Genomic DNA, 27,185 nt, shown 5'->3' on the forward strand with positions numbered 1-27,185 from the left:
TGATCCAGGTAATGGTGACTTGGATTTGGGGTACAGCAGAGAGGATGGAGAGTAGTGAACAAATCTGAGAGATGTGATGAGCAGATAGAAGGAGAGAGGAAGAAACTGCATGAAAAAGATGCGTTTTGTTCCCCCGCTGTGAGATCTAGGACTAGTGGCTTCTGGCCTCAGCTCTCAGTTCTTCCATTTGTAAGAGGCAAACTACGTGGTTGGCCACCTCCCTGCCTCAGAAGTTACGTTAAGGTTCAAGAGCAAATACTGGGGAACCCCTCTGAGAGGCTCAAAATCTGAAAGAAATGAGATCAGACCTCTGAGGTTAGCTTATGGTCAGTGATACTGTTTGGCACGCAGGACTCTCGCATGCTTCTGCTGCCTGCTGGAGTAACTCGGTGTCTGCCGTGCCGCGGCCAGCGCGAGCAGGCTGATAAAAAGGCTGCTGTAGCAAAACAACGCTCGCAGCTTCCGCAGAGATTTTTTTGGAATACCTCCTAAGTTTGGCTTCGTAATTACGTCCATATTGAACGACATGGAAACTAGGCCTTCCTCTCTCCTCCCTTTTATATTCCCCAGGAGCCTTAGAAAAAGGATCTGTAAGCAGAATTAGAACAAACAGTTTTTGTCTTCATCGTAAAATGGAGCTGAGATGCTGGATATTTGAAAAGGGTGTAGAAAGAAAGAAAACACAGTTTGTAGATATATTCTGTAATAGAGGGAGAAGCTGAAATAAAATGTGTCCTGAGAAGAATTAGGGCTGGCAGGATGGAATGGCAAGAATTATTCCAAATCAAGTAGGATAACATTAAAAAAAAAAGTTCTCTTTCTTTTTCATTTAAAAGTGTGTGTGTGTGTCTGTGTGTACATATACTGGTGGGGTGCTGGAAATCAAAGCTCTTTTCTCTCTAAAGGCCTAAGGAAAGTGTCTAAGTGGACTCATCAATTCCTGTTCCTCTGTTCTGGACTAAGCAGCCATTAGGGTCTAGTGCCCTGCTTTGGAGTGTCTGTTGCAGAAGAAAATATATAGTTAACCTTTAATGTGTCCATGTATAAACAAATCCTGGATCTAAAACATTACTGACGTCGACTGAATGAGCGTATCAGAAATAGCCGAATGACACCGCAGAAGTTTGGGAACCATGATAGGTCTTTGAAAGAAGAGCTAAATTCACTTTGGACATGAACTGATATGGCTGTTATTTCCTCTGATGTAGATTTGACCATGTGGAGGTAGGGAGACTAGAATGTCATGTCCTTTCACTGAAGTCACGCTGTGAGCAACTCTATCCAAATAGAATGTCAGACCTCTCAGTCGGAGACCCAGGAGGACTGACCGAGTGCCAAGAGGGGATTACAGCTTACCAGGCAGAGAGCAGTCTGCCTGAGTTCAGTGAACCTTATTTTAGCCCTTCCTTAAAGTTTAACGCTACCCCCCTCTGTTCCTGTCCTTCCAGAAGCGCATACTGTGCCGCCTCCGTGGCTTCTCTGACCAACATCATCACTCCAGACCTCTTTGAGGGCACTGCCGAATGGATAGCAAGGTGAGAGCTGCCGGGATTTGTCCTGGCCTCTTGGAAAGCAGGTGGTTAAGATTCTGAAAATAAGGAAAATGAAAAAGGCGTGGAAGGGAATATAAAAATTACAAGAGATGGATTGGGGTTGTAGCGTCGTGCATTTCAAAAATACTTCAAAAGATTTATTTTTTTCCCAAACTTTCTTCAATGTTGTCTTATTGTGTAGATTGGCCAGGATCAAAACCTTGCTCAAACAGTACTTGTTGGCATCTAAATGTAATTTAACCAGTTTGGAGAGCAACTTGGTAATACCTTAAAGATGCCTTTGCTAATGACTCAATAACCCCACACCTACAGAAGCTCACACACCTGCATGAAAGAGACAAACATATGACTTGTTTGTAATGGCAAAAACCCAGAAACAGGTTAAATGTTCATAAGCACAAGATGGAGAAGCAAGTCGTGGTATAGTCACATTGCGGTATAAAATAGCAGTTAAAATGAACTAACCAGAGCTGTGTGTGTCAAGATGGATAAATCTCAGAAACAACACTGAGTTAAAATAAAGGGTGTTAAAACATGCAGATTAGCACATTTACTTAAAATTTGAAAACATGCACAATAATTCTGTATTGTTTATAGAAAGAATCACATGTGGCGATATAAAAACATGCATGGGAAGAATAAGCACCAAATTCAGGATGGTGGTAACTTCTCAGGGAGAGCAGAGAAAATGAAATCGGGAGATGTCTATCCATCTCCACAGGAGACGTCAGCTGTATCTGTAATGGTTCATTTCTTTAAAATAAAAGAAAGACCCGAAGTGCATATGACTCAGTTAAAGCTAGGTGTTACATACATGTATGTTCTATGTATTATTTGCTATACTTTCCTAGATGCTTCAAGTATCTCGTGATTTTAAAAAAAGAAAAGGAAAGGTATAGTAGATACCTTTGTACTATTACAGAATGATATCCAAGCTTTATTATTTTGTTTTTTACATTTTTATTCTTACCAAAGTAGTACCTATTACTGTGAAAATATAATTTACAGGTAAATCAGATGGTAAACTATGATCATATTTACTTTCCTATATAATTTTTATTTCCCTGGAATTAATCATCACCTCTTTTTAAAAATATATACATCATGAATTTATTCCCAGATTTTCTGCCAGAGCTATAAAATCACTCTCAATACAGTCAAACACTTTAGGTAATGTATCAGTTCTCGTGTGTGTGTGTGTGTGTGTGTGTATTTTGAGTTCTCCTTCCTGGAGCCCTCTGCCCTCCCGCTTCTGTCTGGACAGATTGCTCTCAGCATGCTGCACAACAGGCATCCAGAAGCTTCCTTTCAGCATGAAATTCACTTCACTTCTCTCCTTTGTTGAAGCCTCTGCCCTCCTTTTTCTTGGCTTACTTACATGTTTTAATGAAGCACATACTCCAGTAGATCCCAAAAGAGAGCACTTAGGAGGTGAAGTTTTAAGATTGTGCATAATAGTTATTCTAGTCTCACACTTGACTGAGATTTTATTTGGTTAGAGATTTCTAAATTGGAAACTGTATAAACTGTGTTCCTTCGGAATTTTTTAGCATTCCTCCATTATCTTTTGGCTTCCAGTGTCATTGTGGAAAAGGCTAACAATAATAACAACCAACATTTACTGAAGACCTGGCATGTAATACTCACTGGTAAGGTAGCTGTAGTTTAGAGATCGAGAGTATAGGCTTTTGAGCTAACCTGCCTGGGTTTGGATCTTTATTATACTTTCTCTGTCTCAGTTAAGAATTCCCATCTTTTTATTCATTACAAGTGTATTTTTTTCCCATCTTCCTGAGGTAAATATATAGTTATAAAATCTGCTTTAAAATTCTTGTGTGGTAATTTCAACATGTGGGTATCTTGGAGTTGGCATGCCACATTTTCCTGATTCTGCATATGTCAAGTAATTTTTGGATTGTATCTTAGACATGGTGGTGTTATATTGTAGAGATTGGATTCTGTTAGATTGCTCTAAAGAGTGGTGATGGCTTTGTTTTAGCAGCAACTCGGTTAGACCCAAAGTGCGGATTGTCGTACGTGCTCTGGGCATCAGTTCAGCAATTTGATCAGTTCTTGGGTCACAGGCTGCTTTCAGTTTGCCTAGTGCATGTGTGCTTCGGAGTCAGGTAGAAACGTCAGTGACGTTTAAACACGGAATTTGGAGTTTGCCTTCTCTGGCTCTCCTCTTTCTGGTATTCCTCCTCCGTTTCTGTCAGCCTGGTTCTTCTTACCAGAAAAATGGTGGGCTCTCTATTCGTTTCGGCTGCCCTCCACTGACTTCCACCGCTGGCCAACTGCAGCCATCCTCAGGGCTAGCTGGGAAGAAAAAAAATAGGGTGGGGGAGGGAGGAGCCTGCCTGCCTGCTGTTGTCTGCTCCAACCATTAAACCCCACCAGAACCTGCCTGCCTCTTTTCAGTCTACTAAGACCTCGGGAAAAGTTGTTTCTGTGTATTTTGTCCAGAGTGCGTAGCTAGTATTTGCAGGAGGATTGGTTTGTTAGGCACTTACTAGACACGGAACTCTTGACTACCTGGGTTTGAATCCCAGTTTTGTCACTTTTAGTAGCTTTGGACAAGTTATTTCTCTTCTCCATGCCGTAGTTTCCTTGGATGTCAAATGGTGGGATATTGAATTTGATGTTAAGCTGAAATGTAAGGAATTTTTTTTTTAAAGATTTTATTTATTTGAGAGAGAGAGAGAGAGAGTATGAGAAGGGGAGGGTCAGAGGGAGAAGCAGACTCCCGCTGAGCAGGGAGCCTGATGCGGGACTCGATCCCGGGACTTCAGGATCATGACCTGAACCGAAGGCAGTTGCTTAACCAACTAAGCCACCCAGGCGCCCTGAAATGCAAGGAATTTAAGTGGCCAAAACCTGTTATGGTAACCACTGCCTCCCAGTGCCATTGTATTCCCAATCCATTGTGTGTGTGTGTGTGTGTGTGTGTGTTTAAGATTTTATTTATTTGATGGGGAGAGAGAGCGTGCACAAGCAGGGGGAGCGACAGGCAGAGGGAGTGGGAGAAGCAGGCTCCCCATTGAGCAGGGAACCCGATGCGGGGCTCGATCCCAGGACCGTGGGATCATGACCTGGGCCGAAGGCAGACGCTTATGTTTTGTTTCTCTTTTTCTCTGTCCCACCGTATTACCCTCCCTAGAAATTTTTTGGACTCTTTATTCTTGCTGTTTAGAAACTTCATGCTGATGAACCATGATATGGATTTTTTTTTTTAATTTCTTTTGGCACTCAGCAGGTATATTCAATCTGGAATTGCATATACTTTAGTTCCAAGAATCTTCATTATATTATTTCTTTGATAATTTCTTTCCCTCTGTTTTCTGTGTTTGCTGTTTTTATAACCTCCTATAAGTAGGGTTGGTCTTCTAATTTTTCAAATTATTTTGCCTATCAAGACTCTTAATCTTTCTTTTTTTAAAAATTTTTATTGTTACGTTAATCACCATACGTTACATCATTAGTTTTTGATGTAGTGTTCCATGATTCATTGTTTGTGTATAACACCCAGTGCTCCATGCAGAACGTGCCCTCTTTAATACCCATCACCAGGCTAACCCATCCTCCCACCCCCTTTCTTATTGTACTTTCTGAGAGATTCCCTTACCTTTTATTTTCTAATCCTTCTGTTGAGTTTTTATTTCTGCAATTCTATTTTAAATTTTCCAGAGCTTATTTTATTCTCATTTATAAAAGAAATACTTTTTTATATACTCTCCTGTTCTTGTTTCAGGCATATTTTATTCTTGAAGTATTTTTATCTCATGTAGTATTTTATCTAAAAAGTTTCCTTCTGCTCCCTATGTTATTTCTCCAACTTATTTTTGTGTGTCTGTTCTGGTCTCTCTCTTCCGTATTAGAGACTGCTGAAATGTCTGGTGTTCGTATTTAGGAGCCAAGTGCTAAAAAGCTGATGGAGAGCTACGTTTGCCAGGATTCAGCCTTTCACCCCATTGGGGTTTTTCCCTTGGGTTCATCAGCTTCCATTGAGGAGGATCTTCCAGATTCCTGGTTGGGGTAGGAAGTTGGCAGCCAACTTTGTGAAATACTAGGAGGGGTTCAGATTATAGATTCTCATGCAATCCCCTGCTCAGTGTGATGCCTCCCTCCTGCTCTCAGCTGTGCTGGATATCCTGGAGTTCAGACCCTCTTGATTAAACCCCTGGAACCCCCCATCTTCTGCTAGGTACCTAGGGGTCTAATTGATTCTTACATACATTTGCAGCCAATTAACTTGTTTCCACCTCATGTGGCTTCTCAGGTGTCCTGTGCCTCCAGTAGGTCCTGGTCCTTCCACAGAGCACATCACTCTGCTTTCTGTTGCCTCCTGCCCTGGGCTGGAGGGCAGGTCTCTCTAATCTGTTAGGTCCGTTGCTTCTTATCTCTCTCCTTTCCTGGCTTTTGAAATTTTGTTATCTCCTGTCTGTGTTCATATCTTCTCCTATGCTCTTTACCTTTGTGGGTTTATCCCTTTTGAAATTCCTTTTCTTTCCTTTTACTGGGCTCTTGTGCTCAATCTGTTAGGTTTAGCTAGAAGACACTCCCGAAGAATTTTACTAAATTTACTAATTTACAGTGATTATAATTGCTCCCATGCATATAAAAGGGAGGAAAAGCAGAATGTAAACCATGTGCGTTCGCACGTCTGTGTGTGTGTGTGTGTGTGTGTGTGTTTGGAGAGAGAGAGAGAGAGAAAGAGGCAGAGGTGCACAAACCGACAGCGGTCACTGCTGGTGACAGGGAGTGGGGGCTAGGGTGGGCAGGAGATTTACTTCTCATTATTTGTTCTTTAACAGTATCTGGTTTTTTAAAGATTTTTTTTTTTTTTAATTTATTTGAGACAGAGAGAATGAGAGAGACAGAGAGCACATGAGAGGGGGGAGGGTCAGAGGGAGGAGCAGACTCCCTGCAGAGCAGGGAGCCCGATGCGGGACTCGATCCCGGGACTCCAGGATCATGACCTGAGCCGAAGGCAGTCGCTTAACCAACTGAGCCACCCAGGCGCCCAGTATCTGGTTTTTTAAATTCAAAATGTTTTTTGAAAAGTAAGTTACATTAAGAAAAATGCTAAGAGGTCCCTGGCATGTCCCTTACCCATCAGACTCTTCACAACTATTACTACGCTACATGCGGCCAAATGTGAGAGAAGGAACATTCGCCGCTTGGGGGTGGGGGGGTGGGGGGCGGGCGCCAGGGTCCTGGGACAGAGGTGCTGAGGAGTCTGTGCAGGGAACAGTAGCCCGTTTTTGACTTGGCACTCTACACTGTGATGTCCCTGGGCCTGGGGACTGCTCTCAAAAAGGCCTGTGAGTTCCCAAGATGCCAGGCCTCTAGGGAGAGGTGCCTGGAAGACGGGCAGGATTACTGCTTCTTTTCACTTCCGTCCAGAAGTTCTGCCAAGTTTTGGAGTAAGTGCTCCTCCCCCTGTGCACCTGTTCTCCAGCTGGGACTGGGATGCGGACACACCTGCAGAGTATGAGCCCGTGTTCATACATGGAGATCACGGGAAGTAAAGTCCTGCACTGTTATAGGAAACTAGACTAAGAAAATTTCTTTATTTCACAGATAAAACATTTATTATAGGCAAGCAAAAAGAAGAACATCCAAACTGCTTGGAATCTACCATCAACCACTCTGTTGGTGTATATCTTTCTAGAATTCCAGAAAAATTATACAGTACATTATCACTTTGTAACTTTTTGCATGTGATATATTTGGAACATCTTTAAATATACTTCATAGCATCGTTTTAAATGAGTGGTTTTCTATTGTACAATATGCCATAATTTATATAACCAGTCCCTTACTGTTGAGCTCCAGAGTTGTTTCTAATATTTCACTGTTATAAATGGGAATGGTAAACATTCTTATAATCTGCTATCTGAATACATTTTTGCTTATTTTGTAAGATTAATTCCTAGAAATGACCCTCTATTGCCAGTCCAAAGATTAGGCATGTTTTTATGACTAGAGAAACTATTAATATATAGTGTAACCCCAAATAATAACAATTATGATAATAATAAATTAAGAACTTGAATAATGGGAAGTTATCATTTTAAAATAAGTTTATTTTGGGATGCCTGGGTGGCTCAGTCGGTTAAGTGTCTGCCTTCGGCTCCGGTCCTGATCCCAGGGTCCTGGGATTGAGTTCCGCATCAGTCTCCTTGCTCGGCGAGGAGCCTGCTTCTCCCTCTGACTGCCACTTTCCCTCTCATATGCTCTCTCTATCTCTGACAAATAAAATAAAAAAGTTTATTTTGATAGTGATAAAGCTATTTATGTTCATTATAGAAACTTGCTGAAAATACAGAAAAGAGGAAAAATACCAGCAATAGATACAGCATTTAAATACCAGTTGTCATACTGTGTATGATTTTTTAACTTTTTCCCTAAAAGTAAAGATTTGAGATACTGTGTTACATAACTAGACTATTTCTGAGTCCCCCCCGCCTTTTTTTGGAGGGACAGGCATTTGCAAAAGTTAATTAGCTGGCATCTTTCCATTCCTAGCTGTGACGGTTCATGTGGTGACCTGAGCAAACTCGTGCTTTGCCGTCCAGGGCGGTTCTGCACTTGCGCCCCCCCCCCCCCCCCCAGCTGGCCGCTCATTGGTTGACACCGACCACTCAGCCTGCTCTTCTTGATCTCCTAGGTGTCAGAATTGGGAAGGTGGAATTGGTGGGGTGCCGGGGATGGAAGCCCACGGCGGCTATACTTTCTGTGGCCTGGCCGCACTGGTCATCCTCAAGAAGGAACGTTCCTTGAACTTGAAGAGCTTATTGGTAAGTGTCTGTTGACCCCTCTTTCTCTTGGGCCCCAGGCGCCCGGCAATGTGACTGCTCAGCCTCACAGGCTTGGGGACTGTTCGGCTGTGGGAAGGGTCTAGTGTTCCTGCCCTGAGCCCACGAACTAAATGACCTGTAATGAAGCTTTTCAACGCAGTTGTTGGGGCACTTAGCACTGTTCCAAGAAAGCGGGAGGGGCGAACGTCTGCTCTTGGTCTTGGCTCCTTTCTTCCTGCCTTTCCATCTTCCCGCTCTAACCTTTCTGTGGTGTGTTAGGCCAACTCCATAGTTGTCTTGAGTCCCTCACACATCTGGCATGAGCCAGAGTACTTTCCTCATACTTCAAGACTGTAGCTTCAGTCTCTTAAATTTGTGTGTCTTAGAACGAATCTCCTAAGAGAAAACGTCATGAGAAGCGCTCTCAGGCCTTTTGAAGCCGAGCTTTTATTACCGACTGCAATATGTGAACATGTAGTAACTACATTTAAATGAGCTGGGCAGAGCAGCGTGGCTGCATTGAGCACGTAGCCCTGGCATGTGTGTCTGGACTCTGGGCTCCTGACAAATACTGAGTGGAATTCAGGAAGCAGTCAGCTTCAGGGAGTCACTAGACTGTACTGAAATTATCAGAGGCCTAGTGTACAAACATACACACACCCAGTGCCACCATCTTCTGGGAAGCATTTACTCTCAACCATGACCTCAAAGCAAACCAGCTGCAACTGACATTCATCTCCTCTCCCTAAGTTCAGATGTCAGCCTCTCATCATAGGAACTGTCATGAGACCCATCATGAGCTTGCAAGAAAGTTTCTAGTATACTCTGTAGATACACGGTCAGCAGTATTTTGTGCTCATCTCTAGGAAGCCTCCTATAGTATACTTTCCTTGAAGGTTCATGCTGAAATAGCCAACTTTGTGCACTGGACTTAGAGTTTGTTAGACATTTAAAAGCCTGATCACCAATAAGGCATGAAATATGAAAGTCCCATTTCCCAGGCAGAAATAGGAGTATAATTAGCAGAAGCCTCAGTTACAATGGCAGTATTCTAGATTGGAGCCCTGTTTCTACCACTTCCTAACCATGTGACCTTAGGAAATTTGTCTGTTTTAGCTTCAATTTTTTCTCCTCTATAAGGCAGAGATAACAGTTTTTTGAAGCTTAAAGGAGAGGTTAGCAGTCCGGACCCTGAAGTTTAAAGGAGAAAGAATCTATAAACCAGCCTGGCATATAGTAGGTACTCACTAAATGCCAGTGTCCTTCTCACCCAAACCACTCTCTCCCCTCCGTTTACCTGGGAGACCTAGGGCCCATGCCTGAAGGATTTTATGAATTCATATAGCCAAGGGAAACAGAATAAACCCATGGGCTTAGGCATTGGAAAAAATTATTTAGTCTGACTCAAAAACCATTAGTCTGGGGGAAAAAAAAAACAACCCTTAGTCTGTAGGGTAAGTAAAAATGACGAATGGTCTCCTCACTGTAGTACCTGTTTTCTCTTTCCTTGAGTGATGCTTCACCTATTTTCATTAAATGGCGTCATCCCTAAAGCACTGGCTCATTGAAACCTCACTGGGGACGTATTAGTGCCTGCACCTGCAGTCTAGTTTTTATGTCTTTCTTCTGAGAATTTGGGACTTGACTCTTATGGGTGAGTGTTGCCTTGAACAGGGATATAATCTAAACTCCACAACTGCTAACTAAAAGCAGGCTGGACGCCGCCCCCCATTCCAAAAAGGGTCCTTGGTGGCTCCTTTCAGGAACTCAGTCTAGCAAGAACCTAGGGACGAGGAGATGCCCTGTTCCGCACCGTTCAGTTCTGAAAGCCCGTGGCTGGTGGCTGGAACTGCCTGGGAGGGAGATGGAGATGTTATTATCTGCTTAGCCAGTTGGTTCTGCTCATTCCTGGAGGCCAAACCCATGGCTATCTTGATCTTGGTAGTAGCACACGTTTAGGAGACTTGGAGATAAGCGGGAAGGGCAGCATCATGGGTGACTGCTAAGTGACATCAGGAGCCACTTTCCAGGGTCAGAGTGGAAGATTTTCTTCTGTTAGGCAGCCATGTTCCCCTGGAGAAGCAGAGGGTCTAGACCGGACAGAGCCGTCATTGGTGGTTAGGATAATGGCTTCTGCTTCCAGTCCTGCAAGTGACTGGCTAAGAAACCTTGGATGGATTTCTTCAGGTGCCAAGTCAAAGCCAGGAAGGGTTTGAGATCATCTGACGAGACGTAGCACAAAATTCCACTTATCTGCTTTTAATAAACTTCCCTGAGCAGGGAAAGTGGTTAGAAACGAGCCCCCGGTGGTCTTGCCTTACATTTCCTAGTTAAGCCTTGTTTACGGGGAGACACTTGCAGGTCTCCTTGCAGGCCAGCCCGGCCTCTTCATCCTGTCAGCACCAGAACCCCTCTGGAACCCGGGAAGAGGGGGTCCGTTGTCTGTTAGGCACGGAGCCGAGGTGCGTACCGGTTGCCCTGAAGGGGTCCAGCTGAAGTGCTCCACGCTGCGTCTGTGGCAGTGAGGGGCAGGAAGAACAGCCCACGCACTGGGACTGCTGGTGCCAAGAAGCCAGGGGATGGGACCTTCGCCTAAACTGCCTCTCCCTTGTCTGTGTCATTCTCAGCAATGGGTGACCAGCCGGCAGATGCGCTTCGAAGGTGGCTTTCAGGGCCGCTGCAACAAGCTGGTGGACGGCTGCTACTCCTTCTGGCAGGCGGGGCTCCTACCCTTGCTGCACCGCGCCCTGCACGCTCAAGGTGAGCCCGGGGGGGTGGGGGAGAGGGGCTGGCGGGGGCCTGGCGATGTCCCGCAGCTGCTCACCAAGTCAGGAAGCCAGAGTGCTTTTTTGGGGGGGCGGAAATGAGCTCTGTCTGTCCTGGATTTCGAGTGCCCGGTGTGGAACCTCCTGCCTTGGGCATGCATGCGCAGACCAGGATTTAACTCCAACGGTTCAGTCGCCTTAGGGGTGCTACTTCAGACTGGCTGTGGCCGGCAGGAGGTGGGTGTGCGCCCTGGGCCCCGGGGCGACTGTCACCTCAGCTGGGTGTGAAGCCACAGTTTCCAGTGCAGAGTTCTGTACCAGTCATAGCAGAACTGAGAACCGACGCTCTGCACGTCACGGTCACAACAGTGATCACACAGGCACTTTCAGAAAGGGGCAGAGAAACAGAACCCATGTGGAAAAGATCCACCATGTCTGACGGGCTTTGTAGTTGCCACCATTAGAAATGCCGCCATTAGAAATGTAGTTGCCGCCATTAGAAATATCTTAAGTTCATTGGAGAGTCCTAAATGCAAGTTTGTTCCCACCTACGCCTGGAGTGGAGAGACCTGTGTTCATTTCTGTGGAGTCTCAAATGGGGATTCCAAACCAAAGCACTTAGAGAGCAAGCAAAACTTCTGGGAGCCTTCCTTTGTTATCTCTTGAAATCTCAGGTTGCCTACGGACTCCCAAATCATCCTTATTTATTTTATGTGAGAGCAGGGTGTCCCTGAGGAAACCAGTGGGAGAGGGGAAGTCATGGCTGCCCCCGTGGGTCCTGATCTGTTCTTGGAGTGAGATCCCTTGGCCCAGAGGGAAGGTTTTCTTTGGACTTAGTAGTTGGGTAATTACTTGCTCAAATGTGGAAGATGAGATTCCTCCCTACTGCCTTGCCATCCCCCCATGCCTTTTTTTCTTCTTTGGCTGTTCTTTCTGAGCCCCTTTTCTTTAGTTTCTTCATTTCATTTGAGTTGTGGCCACTTTGGATACGGACTTGAGGTAACCAGAACCTCTGCCCTATCTTCCCATTCTCCCTGTCGTAGTCTGTCCTGAGATTCCTTGCCTGGGGCTCCAGGGCTTTCGGTCTCAGGGCGTTAAGATATATCATTCCCCTGACTCTGGAGCCTGCACTGTCTCTGGCTTGACCATTGTAATAGAGAAGTCAAGAACTCCCCAAGAGTCCAATGTTTTCAAAGCAAAAATAGCTTGGGGTTTTAGTGATTTCTTTATCTGGAACTGGTGAGGTGAAGCCCCTGGTAAAACGGTCAGCCTTGCACAAACCTGCCCCTGGGGGGGATGCGATGTAGTCCTAGTGCCGTGGCCAGGAGCATCCCGGAGAGAGCTGTTACAGGAGCGGCAGCTGCCAGCGTCTTCCTGGGGGGGCTGGGGGGGGGGGCGGGACGATGGGCAGCTGACATTTTGTTTATTGTAGCACACGCTCTGGAGGCCTAATCGCGTGCAAAGCTTTGCCTGTGGAAAAGGTTGCCAGTGAATCTTGGGCCTTGCAGCTTTCTTCACTGCTTGGGAGAAGCCCTGGGTTGGGCTTGAAGCTCACCCACTTCTCAGCAACAGTGATAAAGGAAAAAGGCAAATGTCTTAAGCAGTGGGCATAATACTGACATCGGGAGTCAAAAGGAGATGATGTGTAGAAAGATACTCATAATATACTACGATCAGAGGTTTCAAAGCAGTGTGTATATAATTCCATTTTTTTTTAAGAGAGAGAGAGAGTGCAAGCAGTGGGGGCAGGGCAGAGGGAGAAGGAGAGAGAGAATCTTAAGCAGGTTCCATGCCCAGTGAGGAGCCCGAAGGTGCTCGATCTCACGACCCTGAAATGGTGACCTGAGCCGAAATCAAGAGTCTGATGCTTAGCTGACTGAGCCAGCCAGGTGCCCCTATAATTCCATTTTTAGTGAAGAGTTGACTCCAAAAAATTACTAGAAGGTATCTGGGTTGTGAAATGACAGGTGATATTTGTTTTCTTTCTTTGTTATTTGTATCTTCTGATTTTCTACAATTAATTTGTATTTCTTGCATAAAGAAAAACAAATGTTATTTTACAAAAGAAGAGAAATTCTATAAACAAAACAAGTAGCAAGGTGGGAAAAATTACTTGCGACAAATGACAAAGGGCTAATTTCTTTAATTTGAGAGACTCCTACAAATCACTAAGAAATAGCTGGACAACCTCAGCCTCAGCCTGGGACTCAGCGGAGTCCTTCACTCGTATTTTCTCATTTGAGAAATGAGAACAATGTCATGAAACAGGTACTCTTGTCACCCCCGTTTTACAGATGAGGAAACGAAGAACAGCGAGGCTCAGTGACCTGCTCTATGATACCCGATCGCCACCTATGCCGGTGTGACCGCCGCAGATGGCATAAATGGAACAAAAAGATGATAGTGAAAGACATGCAAATAAAATCAGTGGGACACTGGTCGTTTTTACTGTCAGATTGCCAGAGATGAGGAAACGTGGTGCCCAACGTTGGGAAGAGTGTGGGAAAACAGGCACTCTTGTACTGTCAGTGTGGGTGTAAACAGCTGTATTGGTTTTCGGAGGGTAGTTTGGAGACTTGTTTAAATTACTTAAACCAGGCTAGTGCATGGTCAGGAATTTACCTGCAGAGATTATTAGCAAAGGATGTGTATTGAGGTGGAGTTTAATGGCGAACAACCGAACTGCTCATGGAAAGGTTAATACAGGTTAAGCGGTTAAGCGTCTGCCTTTGGCTCAGGTCATGATCTCAGGTCCTGGGATCGAGCCCCGCATCGGGCTCCCCGCTCAGCTGGGGAGTGTGCTTCTCCCTCTGCCCCTCCTCGCCACTCGTGCTCTCTCTCTCTCAAATAAACAAAATCTTAAAAAAAAAAAAAAAAAAAAAAGGTTAATAGTTAAATATATTACGATTTCTCCATACCATGGTTACCTGCAATGGGCTACTATGGAAAACTCTCCGGAACCCAACATAAAGTGTAGAAAGTGTGGTCTGTGTGCACACAGGCTGAGAGCCCCACAGCTTTTCCTGGAAGCGAGCAAAACCCCTTTAACGATGGGCACCTTTGGCAGAAGGATGGGAGTTGAAGGGAGGGAGACTTATGTATTGAACTTTTTTTTCCTTCTGGACCATACTCTGCTTTTTTCTTAACCATGTGCATTCCTACTTTTATCTCAGGAAGTGACCCAATACACTTTTTTAAAGGCGATGATCCTATTGCTAGTTAAAGAGATAAGAGGGGCCGACCCCTGGCGGCGCACACACCCAGTCGGACCTCACCGGCCACCTCCACACAGGTCGCTGGTGTGTGGGTGTAGAACGCAGTGGCTGAAGAGAAGAACAAATTATTAAGATTTTTAAACTATAAAATGCTGACTAAATGAGAGAGTTCTTTGGTTTCCGTGGAGCTGTAGGAAAGCAGCAGGCCTGTGAGCGTGTGTTTGGATTGGCGGTTACCAGAGGCTTGAATGTTCTCGGAGGCATACTTGCAGGCCTGTTTTTGTCCACTGAAGTTGCGCTACATGTCGCTGTACCTGTCCGTTACTATTTGGGAACACTTTTCTAAGGGAATCTTTGAGATGCAAAATGACATGATGATGGCGATTCGTAAGGTGAGGGAGAAGCATGAAGGATTTAGAAGGCTGATCCCAGGGCCTTCAGCAGCACCCTGTAATCCCGTCTGCCTTCATCTGTGATGATACGTGGTGCTGCGCAAATTCCAAGATCCCTGGAAGCTCCTTGTCGGGTTTGTGAACTTTGAGCTTGCAGACTTCTGTAATACAGCACGTCATTGACCCACTCTGTAATCTATAATAGTAAACGTAGCAGGTTCTTTTCAAGATTCCGATTTTAGTGATAGGTGAGCACTTACCTTAAAATAATAGTCTTTTATTTCTTTTAAGATATAGAATAAAGGTATATTTTGTACAGATGTTTAATGCAGTTTAAGACATTTGTTTTTTTTTTTTTAAATAACAGCTTCCTTGAGATATAATTCACATAACCATACAATTCACTTATTTAAAATATACAATTCAGTGGTTTTTAGTGTCATCACAGATTTGTGCAACCATGACCATAATCAATTTTAGAATTTTCATCACCTCCCCAAAGTCCCTGTACCTATTAAATAGGCTTCTTTAAAAAAGAAATCACAAAGGATTGATTGATTACAGCAGAGAAAAATGTATGCCTGTAGTGTTAAATGGAAAACACAAAATACAAAATGATGATAACTATATAGAAAAATGCATAGAAACAAAAAAAGACTGGAAAAAGAAAAATTAGCTTTTAATTGCTATTTACAGATTGTTTGCTATCTTTGTAGTAGCCCAGGGATCAAAGTATAAAATTAACCAAGGACTGAATGCATGTGTGGAGTTTTTAAAAACCAATTCCCATTTAAGTGCTTCTGCAAACATCTATCTGTTGGCAGTCTGTCTCTCCTCCCCACTTGATAACTATACAGCACATGGAATTCTCTGACCGTACGGATTCAGCTTCAGAGTGTAGAAGCCCAGTTGCTTGTCCCTACTTTAGTATTATTACCAGAATTGCCAGTTTCTGCTGCTACCATATTAGATGATGCAAGAATCCTGGCAGTTACTAATAATGCTTCTTAGGAAAAGTTTTTGAGCCAAGAGAAAAGTTGGAGGACGCCCTTTGGAGATAGATTAAGTTCAGGCTTAGAAAAGAGAAGGAACAGACATCACCCCTGTTGAGAGTTCCCTTAGCCAACTGGAGTCAGACATGTGCTAGAGGAAGTGTCTTAAGAAGCCCAGAGCAGTATAGGGCGCCTGGCTGGCGCAGTTGGTTAAGTGTCCGACTCTTGGTTTTGGCTCAGGTCGTGATCTCAGGGTTGTGGGATTGAGCCCCGTGTCAGGCTCCAAGCTCAGCACGGAGTCTGCTTGGGACTTTCTCTCCCTCTCCCTCTGCCCCTCTCCCACCCCTCACATAAAGAAAATCTTAAAAGAAAAAAAAAAAAGAAGAGGAGGAGGGACTTGTGGACTGATCAGAGGTAGTAACAGGGTCTGGAAGGCGGAGCTAGCCAGCTTGCTCACACCTTCAGGGATGTGGTTTCGGATGGGCACCCACTCAGCACCGCTGCTCTGACTCGGGTCGAAGGTCAGGAGAGGGACATATCATGGGACTTGCGTGAAGGTGTTAAGTGTCCTGAGAATGTAATTTTCAAAATTAGTCCAGGAAGAATAGAGGGAAACCTTAACTGTCCCCAGTGGGTAATAAAATACAAAGACGTAATTGATACCGTGTTGGCTGTTTCCCTGGCATGGGCCCGCCCTGATCCTCTGCCTTCCTGCAGGTGACCCTGCTCTCAACATGAGCCACTGGATGTTTCATCAGCAGGCCCTGCAGGAGTACATCCTTATGTGCTGCCAGTGCCCCGCCGGGGGGCTTCTGGATAAACCTGGCAAGTGAGTGCCTTCTCTTGGGGGAGGGAGGGACAGGGAAGGGAGAGAGGGTGTGCCACTCAGGCCTACCCAGAGCTCTGCAGAGGTGTGTGGGGGTGGTGGTGGGGGGGGTCCCTTTCCATCCAGCTGCTTAGTACTAGGGTGAAGCACCCCCGTGGGGGCACCCCTTCCAGTACCATCCTGGCTCCCCTGAGCTTACATGCACTCCCCTCTCCAGGTAGGTATACAGATTGCCGGGGTGTAGCTTTTCTTTTCTCCTTTTTTTTTTTTTTTAAATTAAACTGATCTAAATAGAATAGGATACAGGATTTTAAAACCCTTGAGTGTCGTAAACAGAAATTATAATCACAGCTATTACCACGTAGATTAAATATTTTTAGGCGCCACAGTCAAAGAAAAGGGACATCAGATAAATCCTGTCCCCCTCGCTATTGGTCATGGGCACACCCTGCCCCTGTCGACATCCAGGGGAGGGCCCAGCTCAAGGCTTGTCCCCAGCAGTTGATCAGGAAGAATTTGACCCGTTTCTAAGCATTTTGGTAGTCTTTTGGAGAAGTATATTAATTTAGCACCAGCACCACCCTGGAAGGCCCTTTCCAGAAGACAGCTGGAGGGCCCCTGGAGGGGCCAACTCTGCAATGCCAGTTCCTGCTGTGGGGCAGGACGGAAGGACGGGGCTTTGAGAAATGCCACCGGGTGGCAGTGGGATGTGGGGGTGCATCCTGGGCCCGGATCTCTTGTTGGAGGCTGTGCCTGTGGGGCTTTGTGGGGAGCAGAGGAGCCCCTGCTCAGAGCCACCTTGTCTGCGCAGGTCTCGGGACTTCTACCACACCTGCTACTGCCTGAGTGGCCTGTCCATAGCCCAGCACTTCGGCAGTGGGGCCATGGTGCACGATGTGGTCCTGGGTGTGCCGGAAAATGCTCTGGTAAGACGGGATGGGGGGCTTGACACCCCTTCTCCACAGGGTCCCCAGGACCGTCCACGCATCCCCTCTGCAGCCTTCCAGGAGGAGCTGGTGACTGACGAGGGAACCTCCTCAAGGCAAACTCAGGCTTCCAGGTGGGGGGATCCATCTGTGATGGAAGTTCTGTGCCTTAACCCCCCACCTCAGGACCCAGACCCTTGCCATTAGTTCATCCGAGGCAGCGTACTCAGAGGCAGTACGTTTCTGGAATCACCGCATGTCTGTGGGAGCCCTCGGCTGGCATAGCGGCTCTCCAGAGGAGCTTCTGTAAGTGAGGTCCCCCCAGAATGCGCCACCACGGCGCCCTGTGTGTGCCCTCCCTAGCACTCCGCGCAGTTTGGAATGTGTGTGTTTAACTTGTTTTTGGCTGCTGCCCCCCAAAACTGGCAGCTGCACGAGGGCAGCGTGTTCGGCCCGCCTCCAGCCCTAGAGCAGCCCAGCCTCAGGAAACACCCCTGAGCCCAGACGTGAGCCTGGGACACGAGTCCATCCAGCACTGTCCGCAGCCAACAGATAATGGGGCCCGCGCAGACCGCCACGCAATAGTTCCAATAGAAGGAACACAGATGGCCAGTAGATGGATGAAAAGATGCTCAGCCTCACTGATAAGCAGGGAAAATGGAAGTAACCACCACTCAGCTTTTTCAGGTCTTAACATTTTTCCATATTTGCCTCCCACACAACCCTTCTCCCTTTGTCTCGCTCCCCCATCCCCAGCATCACCTTGTCCTAAGTCTGACCCTCGCCATGGCTGCAGGTGTCTTTGTGCTGTCACTGTGTGTGTGTCCGTCAACAACACAGGGCAGGCTTTCGTGCCTGTTAGAGCGCGATCCACCACACCGCATACTGTGCAGTGCTTTTCTTGCTGACCGTGTACTTCCGACGCTTATCTGCGTTCGTGTGTTGCTCTGGTTTATCCATTTTAACAACTATACGGCATTCCCATGTGTAAGTGTACCCCAGTTTCTCGGTTAACATCGACATGGTTTTGGTTCGTGCTGTTGCAGACAGACTTGCGGTGTCCTTTGTGCTAGTTTGTCTAGGAGAGACTCGCTGGGTTGAAGAGAAACACTTGATCTTCACTAGACAGCGCCTACCCGTCCCCCACGTGGTTGTGTTTTTGACGCTCACGCAGTACTCAGGGCGCTGCTCCGTAGTCCGACCTTTCCTTTCTGCCATTCGATACGTGGGAAGTGGTACCTAGGTTTTATTTTTGCATTTCCCTGATTACTAGTAAGCTTGAGCATCTTTTCAGAAGCTCATTGACCATTTGTGTTACGGCTTCCGTGAATTGGCTGCCATCTGCTTTCTTTCTTGCTTTGTAATTTTAATTGTTTGCCCTTTTCTTGTACATTTGTTGGAGTTCTCTGTGTGTTCTTTTTTTTTTTTTTAAAGATTTTATTTATTTATTTGACAGAGAGAGAGACAGCTAGAGAGGGAACACAAGCAGGGGGAGTGGGAGAGGGAGAAGCAGGCTTCCCACCGAGCAGGGAGCCCGTGCGGGGCTCGATCCCAGGACCCTGGAATCATGACCTGAGCAGAAGGCAGGCGCTTAACGACTGAGCCACCCAGGCGCCCTCTCTGTGTGTTCTTGATAGTAATCCTGTGTCGGTGGTGTGTGTGTAGTGAATCTCTTCCATTCGTGACTTGTCTTTTCACTTTTTGTGGGGGTTTTTTTGTTGTTGAATAGGAGATTTATATTTTATAGTGAATAATTTTATTGCCTTTTTGGTTTTTGAGGGTGTGGAGGGGTACTTAAGAAATCTTTTCTTACCCTGAGGTCATACATATATTTTCTTCCCAACAGTTTAAAGTTTTGCTCTTCCCATCTGGATTTTTAATTCTCCTGGAATTGATTTTTGTCTGTGGTGAGGGGGGGATATAATTTTATCTTTTTTCCATTTGGATGCCCAGTTCACCAGCACCACCACTAATGGAAGTTTACAACTTTCCTTCTGATGTGTGTCCCATGTACGTCACGTATTCAAGTTTCTATATCTGAGGTGACTCTGTTCTGTTCCTTTGGTCTGTTCGCCTGTCTGCGCTATTTTTTTTTTTTTTAAGATTTTATTTATTTATTTGAGAGAGAGTGAGAGAGCATGAGAGGGGAGAGGGTCAGAGGGAGAAGCAGACTCCCCACTCAGTGGGGAGCCTGATGTGGGACTCGATCCTGGGACTCGATCCTGGGACTCCAGGATCACGACCTGAGCTGAAGGCAGTTGCTTAACCAACTGAGCCACCCAGGCGCCCTGTCTGCGCTATGTTAAGCAAATCTTTTTTTTTTTTTTTTTTAAAGATTTTATTTATTTATTTGACAGAGAGAGACAGCGAGAGAGGGAACACAAGTAGGGGGAGTGGGAGAGGGAGAAGCAGGCTTCCTGCTGAGCAGGGAGCCTGATGCGGGGCTCGATCTCAGGACCCTGGGATCATGACCTGAGCTGAAGGTAGCCGCTTAACCGACTGAGCCACCCAGGGGCCACATGTTAAGCAAATCGTAAATGCAGGTAGGCAAGTCCCATCCACCTTGTTCTTTTTATTCAAATTTGCCTTGCTAGTCTCTGCTTTTTGCTTTTTACTGTGGATTTTAGGATCAGCTTATCAAGTTCCATAAAAAGCTATAATGGAATTTTTATGGGAATTTGCACTGGATTTAAGATTAATGGGAGAGAACTGACTTCTGAGGCTTTCCATTTGTGAACACAATTTTTCAGATTATCTTACACGTCCTTCAGTGGTCTTTTATCATTTTCTCCACAAAAGACTTTCACATCTTTTGTTAGACTTGTACCTAGGAAATTTATAGTTTTTGTGTCTGTTGTGATTGGAATATTTTTTCCATTATATTTTGTAACTGGTTGTTACTAATGTACAGAAATGATATTTATATTTTAATTTTGTATCCAGCCACCTTGCTGAACTTGCTTAATAGTTGCAATAGTTTGTAGAATCTCTTGGATTTTCTATTTAGAATGTGATGTTATTTTAAAATGAGGACAGTTTTGCCTTTTTCTTTCTGATTTTTTTTTAAAGATATTTATTTATTTATTTAGAGTACAAGTGGGGGGAAGGGCAGAAAGCGAGGAAGAGAGAAAATCCTCAAGCAGACCCCGGGGCTCAATCTCATGATCCTGAGATCACAACCTAAGCCGAAACCAGGATTGGACACTCAACCAACTGAGCCACTCAGGCACCCCTTTCTTTCTGATTCTTAAGAGTTTTCTTTCTTTTTCCTGCCTTGGGATATTGGCTAAGACCTCCATAGAGTACTGACTGGAGACAGTCATAGGGGGCGCTCCTTATCTTGCTTCTGGTTGTAATGGGAAGGCGTCTATAATTTCACCATTACTAGGATCCTTACTGTTTAAGATTTTATTTATTTATTTATTTGAGAGAGAGAGAGAGTGCACAAGCAGAGGGAGGGGCAGAGGGAGAGGGAGGGGCAGAGGGAAAGGGAGAAGGAGGCTTCCCACTGAGCAGGCAGCCTGATGTGGGGCTGGACCTGAGCTGAAGGCCAACTTTAACCAACTGAGCCACCCAGGTGCCCCAGGGGGGTTTTGATAAATACTTCTGATCTGGTTAATGATGTTACTTGCCCTCTCTTCCTGGTTTGCTAGGTTGTTGTTTTGTTTCAATCATAATCTAATATTAAATTTTATTGAGTGCTTTTTCTACACCTGATTTTTCTCCTTTAATCAAATATGCTATTATTTTGTTAATAAATGTTCTGATGTTAACCTTACATTCCCAGGATCAGCCCTTCTTGGTCATAGGACAGTGTGTGTGTGTTTATTTAATACACTGCTGGATTCAGTTTGCTAATATTTTTTGGCTATTTTTATTTAGGATTTTTTGCATGATATTCATAAGAAAAACTGATCTAAAATTTTTGTTTTATTGTATTGCTCTTTCCAGTTTATATTTCAGGATAATATCTTAGCCTCATAAAATTAGATGGGTATTTTCTCTCCCTGCCACGTTCCCCGCCCCCCGCCGCCTTTCTTTTTTTAAGTCTTTGAGAACATTTGTACAGATTAGAGATAATCTGTTTCTTGTAGGTTTGATAGCGCTTGCTTGGGAAGCTGTCTAGGTCTGGTATCCTGGGGCAGGAATGATGGGAGCAGAATAATCAACTGTATTATTGATTTAATTTATTCATGTACATTTTAAAGAACTTCTTGAGTAAATTTTGGGAAAACATATTGCTCTATAGAGTTACTTAGTTTATCTGTACTTTTATATGTTTTGGCATTAAGTCGCTCATAGTATTCTCTCTTAAAAGTTTTATAACTTAGGGGCACCTGGGTGGCTCAGTCAGTTGAGTATCTGACTCTTGATTTTGGTTCAGGTCATGATCTCAGGGTCATGAGATCGAGCCCCGTGACAGGGTCTGCACTCAAGGTGGAGTCCGCTTGGGATTCTTTCCCTCTCCCTCCCCGTCCCTCCCTGTTCACTTGTGCTCTCTAAAATAAATAAATAAAATGTAAAAAAAAAAAAAAAAAAAAGTTTTGAAACCTCTCCTGCAATTCTGTCCCCTTCTTCATTCTCCCCAAATGGAAGAGTTGTGAATACTGGCCTCCAGTTGTGCTCTTAGACCAAAAGTTTCTTTTGGGTTTCTGTGACGTAGTGGAATAGAAAAGAATTTAAACATGGCCTGATAACCTTTACTGCGTCATAGGGTTGTGGTCCTTTTTCCTGATTACAAATGTAAATACATGGTGATTGTTTTAATAATTGGAATATATAAAAAAGTATAATTAAGAAAACTTAAAACAATCCTATCACTGTTCCTGTTTGGGTATATGTCCAATTTTTGCCTATAAATCACATCTATAAACACATTTTCAAAAAGTTTGGGATAACGTTGTGCATACCATTTTCCTCACTTAATACCTTATAAGCATTTGCCCATATCATTAAATATTTTGAAAGCCTGTTTTTAAGTGGCTACATAATATTCCTTTGTGTCCCATGTACTATTAAATGTTTTTACTAATTCCTTGTCCGTGGACATCAGGGCTTTGTGGGCTGGATCTCCCTGGGTGTCTCTGATGAGTCCTTCTTCCTGCTCAATTCTTACAGGTGCATTTAATTTAACGGCTTCAAGGCTGTGCACATTCCCAAGGACCACTGGGGCGATTAACTGGCATCTGCCCTTCTCTTTGCAGCACCCCACTCACCCTGTGTACAATATTGGACCAGATAAGGTGATCCAGGCCACCATGCACTTTCTGCAGAAGCCAGTCCCAGGCTTTGAAGAGCACGAGGATGAGGCGCCAGCAGAGACCGCCAGCGCCTAGAAGACAAGGGCCCGAGGCTCTGTGCTCACCCACCTCCCCGGTCGGACCAAGGTGTATATGTTTCGATACCTACTGCACTCTGTGCTGCACAAGCCTTGGCCACTGTGGAGCTGTGGTCCTTTGTCCTTTCTTGTCAAACAACACAAAACTGATGGCTCTGGGTTTGGAGAACATAGTGGTGTGGTTTTTTTAAAAATTCTTTCCACTTCTGGCAAACCAAAAATCTGTCAGCCCGCGCGGCACCTGCACCCGGCTCTGGCCCGGCCAGGGCTGCTGGGGAACAGTGCATGCCGGGCAGAAGCAGCCCCTCGCCGCCAGCTCTCCGGCCCGGACAGTCGTATTGAGATGAGTGGTGCCTACGAGTCACTGCTGCGACCCCCGCTTGCACACCACCGTCAAGTCGCCAAGAAGGTGCCCTCCCACGGGTGGAAATGAATCTGCTCTGTGCCAAGGGGGAGGGGGGGCTTTGGTCCCATCCAAATGAATTCTCCAGAAAAAATCATGGTGGGACTTCACTAGGAGATGCCCAGGGCTATCACCTCCCACCGGGGTCATTTGCAAGGGAAAGGACCTGGGGGAGGGGGAGAAAGGTCTTGGGTTGTGAGCTCCTCCGCCTCCACACCTGAGAACCGAGCCACACCTCTCCCCAGGGCCTCAGCCACCCGTGTGGTGACTTTGGCCCAGGAAGCCAGTTACGAGTGGAAAATGAACCTCCAGTTCAGTTCTGCGCCCGAGGAAGCAGCCCCGTGCCCACCCCTCCCCGACCCCATCATGTACCATGACAAACCCCTCTCGTGTCCGCAAGGCAGCACCGGCGGCCCGTGGCCATTCTGCGTGTTTCCACCTCCCGTCGGACTCCCGGCCCCCTCAAAGGTAGTGTTGTCTTCTCTCATCCCAAGTATTAACGCTACTAAGTCTTTCACCTTAATTTGACTCAGGATTTATGCACGTCCTGCCCACTCTAGGCTCACAGAAATAAAATCAAGTGCTAGATGGGCTGGGGGCCGCCCAGTGTGCTCAGCCTGTCGGGGCCTCAGCTGCACGCAGGGAACCCTTTTTGGCCAGTGGGGGCTTGAGTCGGGCCACCTGTCCACGTGGCTGACCCGGCCTTCACGTAAGCAGCCACGGACTGCGGGCCGACGGGAGCGCAGAGGTGCAGCAGAGGCTCTTCTCAAAAACTCTGCCCTTCGCAGCCTCTAATTCCCTATTGCTTTGGCGGATGGGGCTATGTATTACCTCCTTGAAATAAAAAAGAATAACATTTTCTATGATGGCTCTCATTTGTGATTGGTACCGAGAAGATTCCCTCCGGATGTCCAGTGGTCGGCGGTATTGAAGATTGCTCCCGGATCACCAGTCTCCTGCGTGCAAGGTTCCGGGCCCCATGCGTTAGCGGTCACAGGGCTCTGGCTTGGGCCCCACCTTCAGACACCTGCTCCAGCCAAGGCCACAGTGGGCCTACCGGCAGGAGAAGCTGTTTCTCCCCAGCTCCCCAGAGCAATTTGGTTGACTCCCCAGCACTCTGTACACCGTGTCTCATGGTCCGTCTGTGTGTCTGTCTCCTCCATCCGACTCTGAGCAGGAACTGTGCTCCTGAGTCCTAAGGCAAGCATTCAGCAACAGGTGGGGGCGGTCGTCCTGACCGGAGGCAGGGGGCTGTCACCGGAACAGGAACAGGCCAGAATCCTGCAGGCAGCTGGCTTTCGTCGAGGGATGAGAAGAGGGTGTCCTCCTCTTGGAATATAATCCCTGCCCCTGTGCTCCCAGTGTCCTGACAACAAAGCTTGGGCCACAGAGCAGCATGGTCAGATGCATCCCTGCCGTCACTAACAAAAGGCCAAGCCCTCGCACACTGGGAGCCTCGCACGGTGGTAGCACATGGGTTGCGGTAATGGGTGTGGTTAAGAGACAGAAGGGATCGCTCTGGTATGAGCTGGCTTTATTACACCCTGGCCGCAGGGTTTGCGCCAGCCCCAGGGGTAGGTGAAGTATCTCTCGGTAGAGGAGAGAGGGTCCTTTGCTGGCATGCTTATCTCAGGGCTTCACACTGGCATAATCATGAGACTCCCTTCCTGCTCCCAGTTGGGTCTGGAGGATTTCCTGATTTTACAGCATTCAAGTGGGTGCTAGAGATGAATTCTCAGATTTATCATGTGGGTCCTTAAGTAGAAGGCACTTACGTAGCATTTAAGGTGGGTTACCCCAAATATTTCCCCATCAATCAAGAAATACAAAACTACCACAGATCTCTATATCCAGATGGGCCCCGGCTTCCCCCTTGGATCCATTTCAGACCCACCTTGAGCCCCATATAAGTTGGGCTACCTGCAGGAGCTCTCCGGTAGCTTCAGCATCCCAACTCTGAGGGAAGGGTCATGGTCTGGGACAGGGAAGTAAATGTTCTTTATGTCTGCGGGCTATCCTAGGCTCTCTGTGGTCAGGACTACTAAAATACAAACGCTGCAGAGACCAAATATTAACAAAGATGTAGTATGTCTCTCATTCTCTGGGCTAAGTTCAGTTCGATGAAAGTTTGCTTTCCTAATGTTGATAATCAGACCTGAGGTAAACGATACAGAGGTCTATCATGGAGGGCTACTCACTGTTGCTTCCATTTGGGGACACAGGTATTCAGTTGAGGGGGAAGTATTTGCTATTTTATTAGTCTACCATCTACACCAGGGGGCAGCAAATTTTCTCTGTAAAGGGCCAAATACTAAATATTTTAAGCTTTGCAAACCACTACTCAACTTCAGTCTGCCATTGTAGTACAAACAGCCATAGACCAAGTGTGGCTGTGTTCCAATAAAACTTTATGAAAACAGGTAGTGGGCTAGATTTGGCCCAGCAGGCTATAGTTCGCCTACCCTGATCTAGACTACATCCCATCCGTATTCATTCAGCATTCTTCCACATCTTTCATGGCTGAGATGCTTTCCCTGTAATACTAGTCTCAAATGACAAATGGGCTTGGTAAAGTTTGTATCAAATATTCCAGCCACCCACACGAGCAGTTCAGGGCATTCACTGCCTTTGAACAGGAAGGAGAACTGTGTGATTTAAGACATGGCTACAACTTGCTTCACGCAAAGAGGAAACGTGTTGACTCACAGACAGACATCCAGGAATTAGCTTGGCTGCACAGCTTCGGTAGGTTTCTCCATCTTTCTGTATCAGCTCCAACCTCGGGCTCTCTCCATGTGAGTGTAAAATGTCAGCAGCAATAGCTCCAGACCTTATAGCCTCTCAGGGTGAAGTTCAGCAGACGAGCAACTGGCACTCTCCCGGTCTTCCTTGCTGGCAAGAGTCACTATGCGTCATTGGCTTTGATCAGGCCAAGGACCTTTCCGAGAAGCAGCCCAGTGGCCAGGAGATGAGAGTGCACCCGTTGACCTAAGTCTGGATCACATGCTTCTCCCATGAGTGGACAATGGTGGGGTTCCATCAGAAACACACAGTCTAAGAATGGGGAAGGAATGAAGCCGCAAATGCAGATTAGGGTTGTAGCCTAAGGGAGGACACGGATGCTAGCGAGACAAATCACCATTGCTCTCTACAACCGTGGATTATTACTGGGGATGGAAACCTGTGGTGGACATTGTTGGCATCCATTCCTCCCCTCCCCAACTGTGGCGGCCAATAGGCTTGTGTGGATTTGATCCCCTTCCTTTTTCCAGGTCCAGGCCCTGATTGGCCTAAGCCAATCATCTTAATCCGTCCGTCTTTGCTTCAGTAATTTGTTCAGGTTTGGCAATAACCCAAGCCGAAGCCAGTCAAATGGCTTGGCCCAGCCCCACCGATGGATGTGGGGCCAAGCACGTGGCCTAAAACAGACCAAAGAGAGAGAAGCCCTGGACATTATATGATGGAGGAAAAGCACCTCTCTCCTGTGAGGGATGGTGGAATGTGTGGCCTGGGGCTCCTACAACCATTTTCCTACCTAGAAGGAAGCCAGTCTTAGAAGCAGTACACACAGACTCCCCGACTTACTGAGAAACATGGCCAGAACCCTGATCACACCACTCCTGCAGCTTGCCTGGTCTCTGGATTTTTCAGCTATGTGAGCCAACCTGAGTTGGATTTACTATTACTTGCAACCAAAAGCATCCTAATACATACAAAACCTGATCCCATATTAGCCCCTTGGCTATCAAAGTCCTTACCTGCTGCCTGAAGGACACTGACCCCCCCTCTTGCCACATCCACCCAAAGAATAACCCCTAAGAGAGTTCCTTCTGACCTACTTGCCTTGTCTCATTTGATCCTTGACTTAGCCTCATGAGGCGGGTGAGGCAGGTGTATTATCTGCATCTTACAGCTGTAGAAACAGGGCAGAGAGCTTCAGTGAATCACCCACGTTTCCGAGCTCTTGAGTGGTGG

The 27,185-nt window shown here is 46.1% G+C and overlaps 1 protein-coding gene across 1 annotated transcript in view; it reads left to right on the plus strand.

Annotated features, from left to right (window-relative positions):
• FNTB (farnesyltransferase, CAAX box, subunit beta) overlaps positions 1-24,071 on the plus strand; it is a 65,792-nt gene extending 41,721 nt beyond the window's left edge. Inside the window, exons 7-12 of the mRNA XM_045901043.3 lie at positions 1,449-1,535; positions 8,224-8,353; positions 10,981-11,113; positions 16,435-16,546; positions 17,355-17,469; positions 22,674-24,071. Of these exons, the coding sequence (XP_045756999.1) occupies positions 1,449-1,535; positions 8,224-8,353; positions 10,981-11,113; positions 16,435-16,546; positions 17,355-17,469; positions 22,674-22,805 (709 nt within the window). The 3' untranslated portion in view covers positions 22,806-24,071. The remainder of the gene's footprint in view (positions 1-1,448; positions 1,536-8,223; positions 8,354-10,980; positions 11,114-16,434; positions 16,547-17,354; positions 17,470-22,673) is intronic.
• Positions 24,072-27,185: the final 3,114 nt, after the last annotated feature.

Source organism: Mirounga angustirostris, unplaced genomic scaffold (assembly GCF_029215605.1).
Source record: "Mirounga angustirostris isolate CCGP_5_RB_7025 unplaced genomic scaffold, mMirAng1.0.hap1 SCAF_9, whole genome shotgun sequence".
NCBI lineage: Eukaryota > Metazoa > Chordata > Mammalia > Carnivora > Phocidae > Mirounga > Mirounga angustirostris.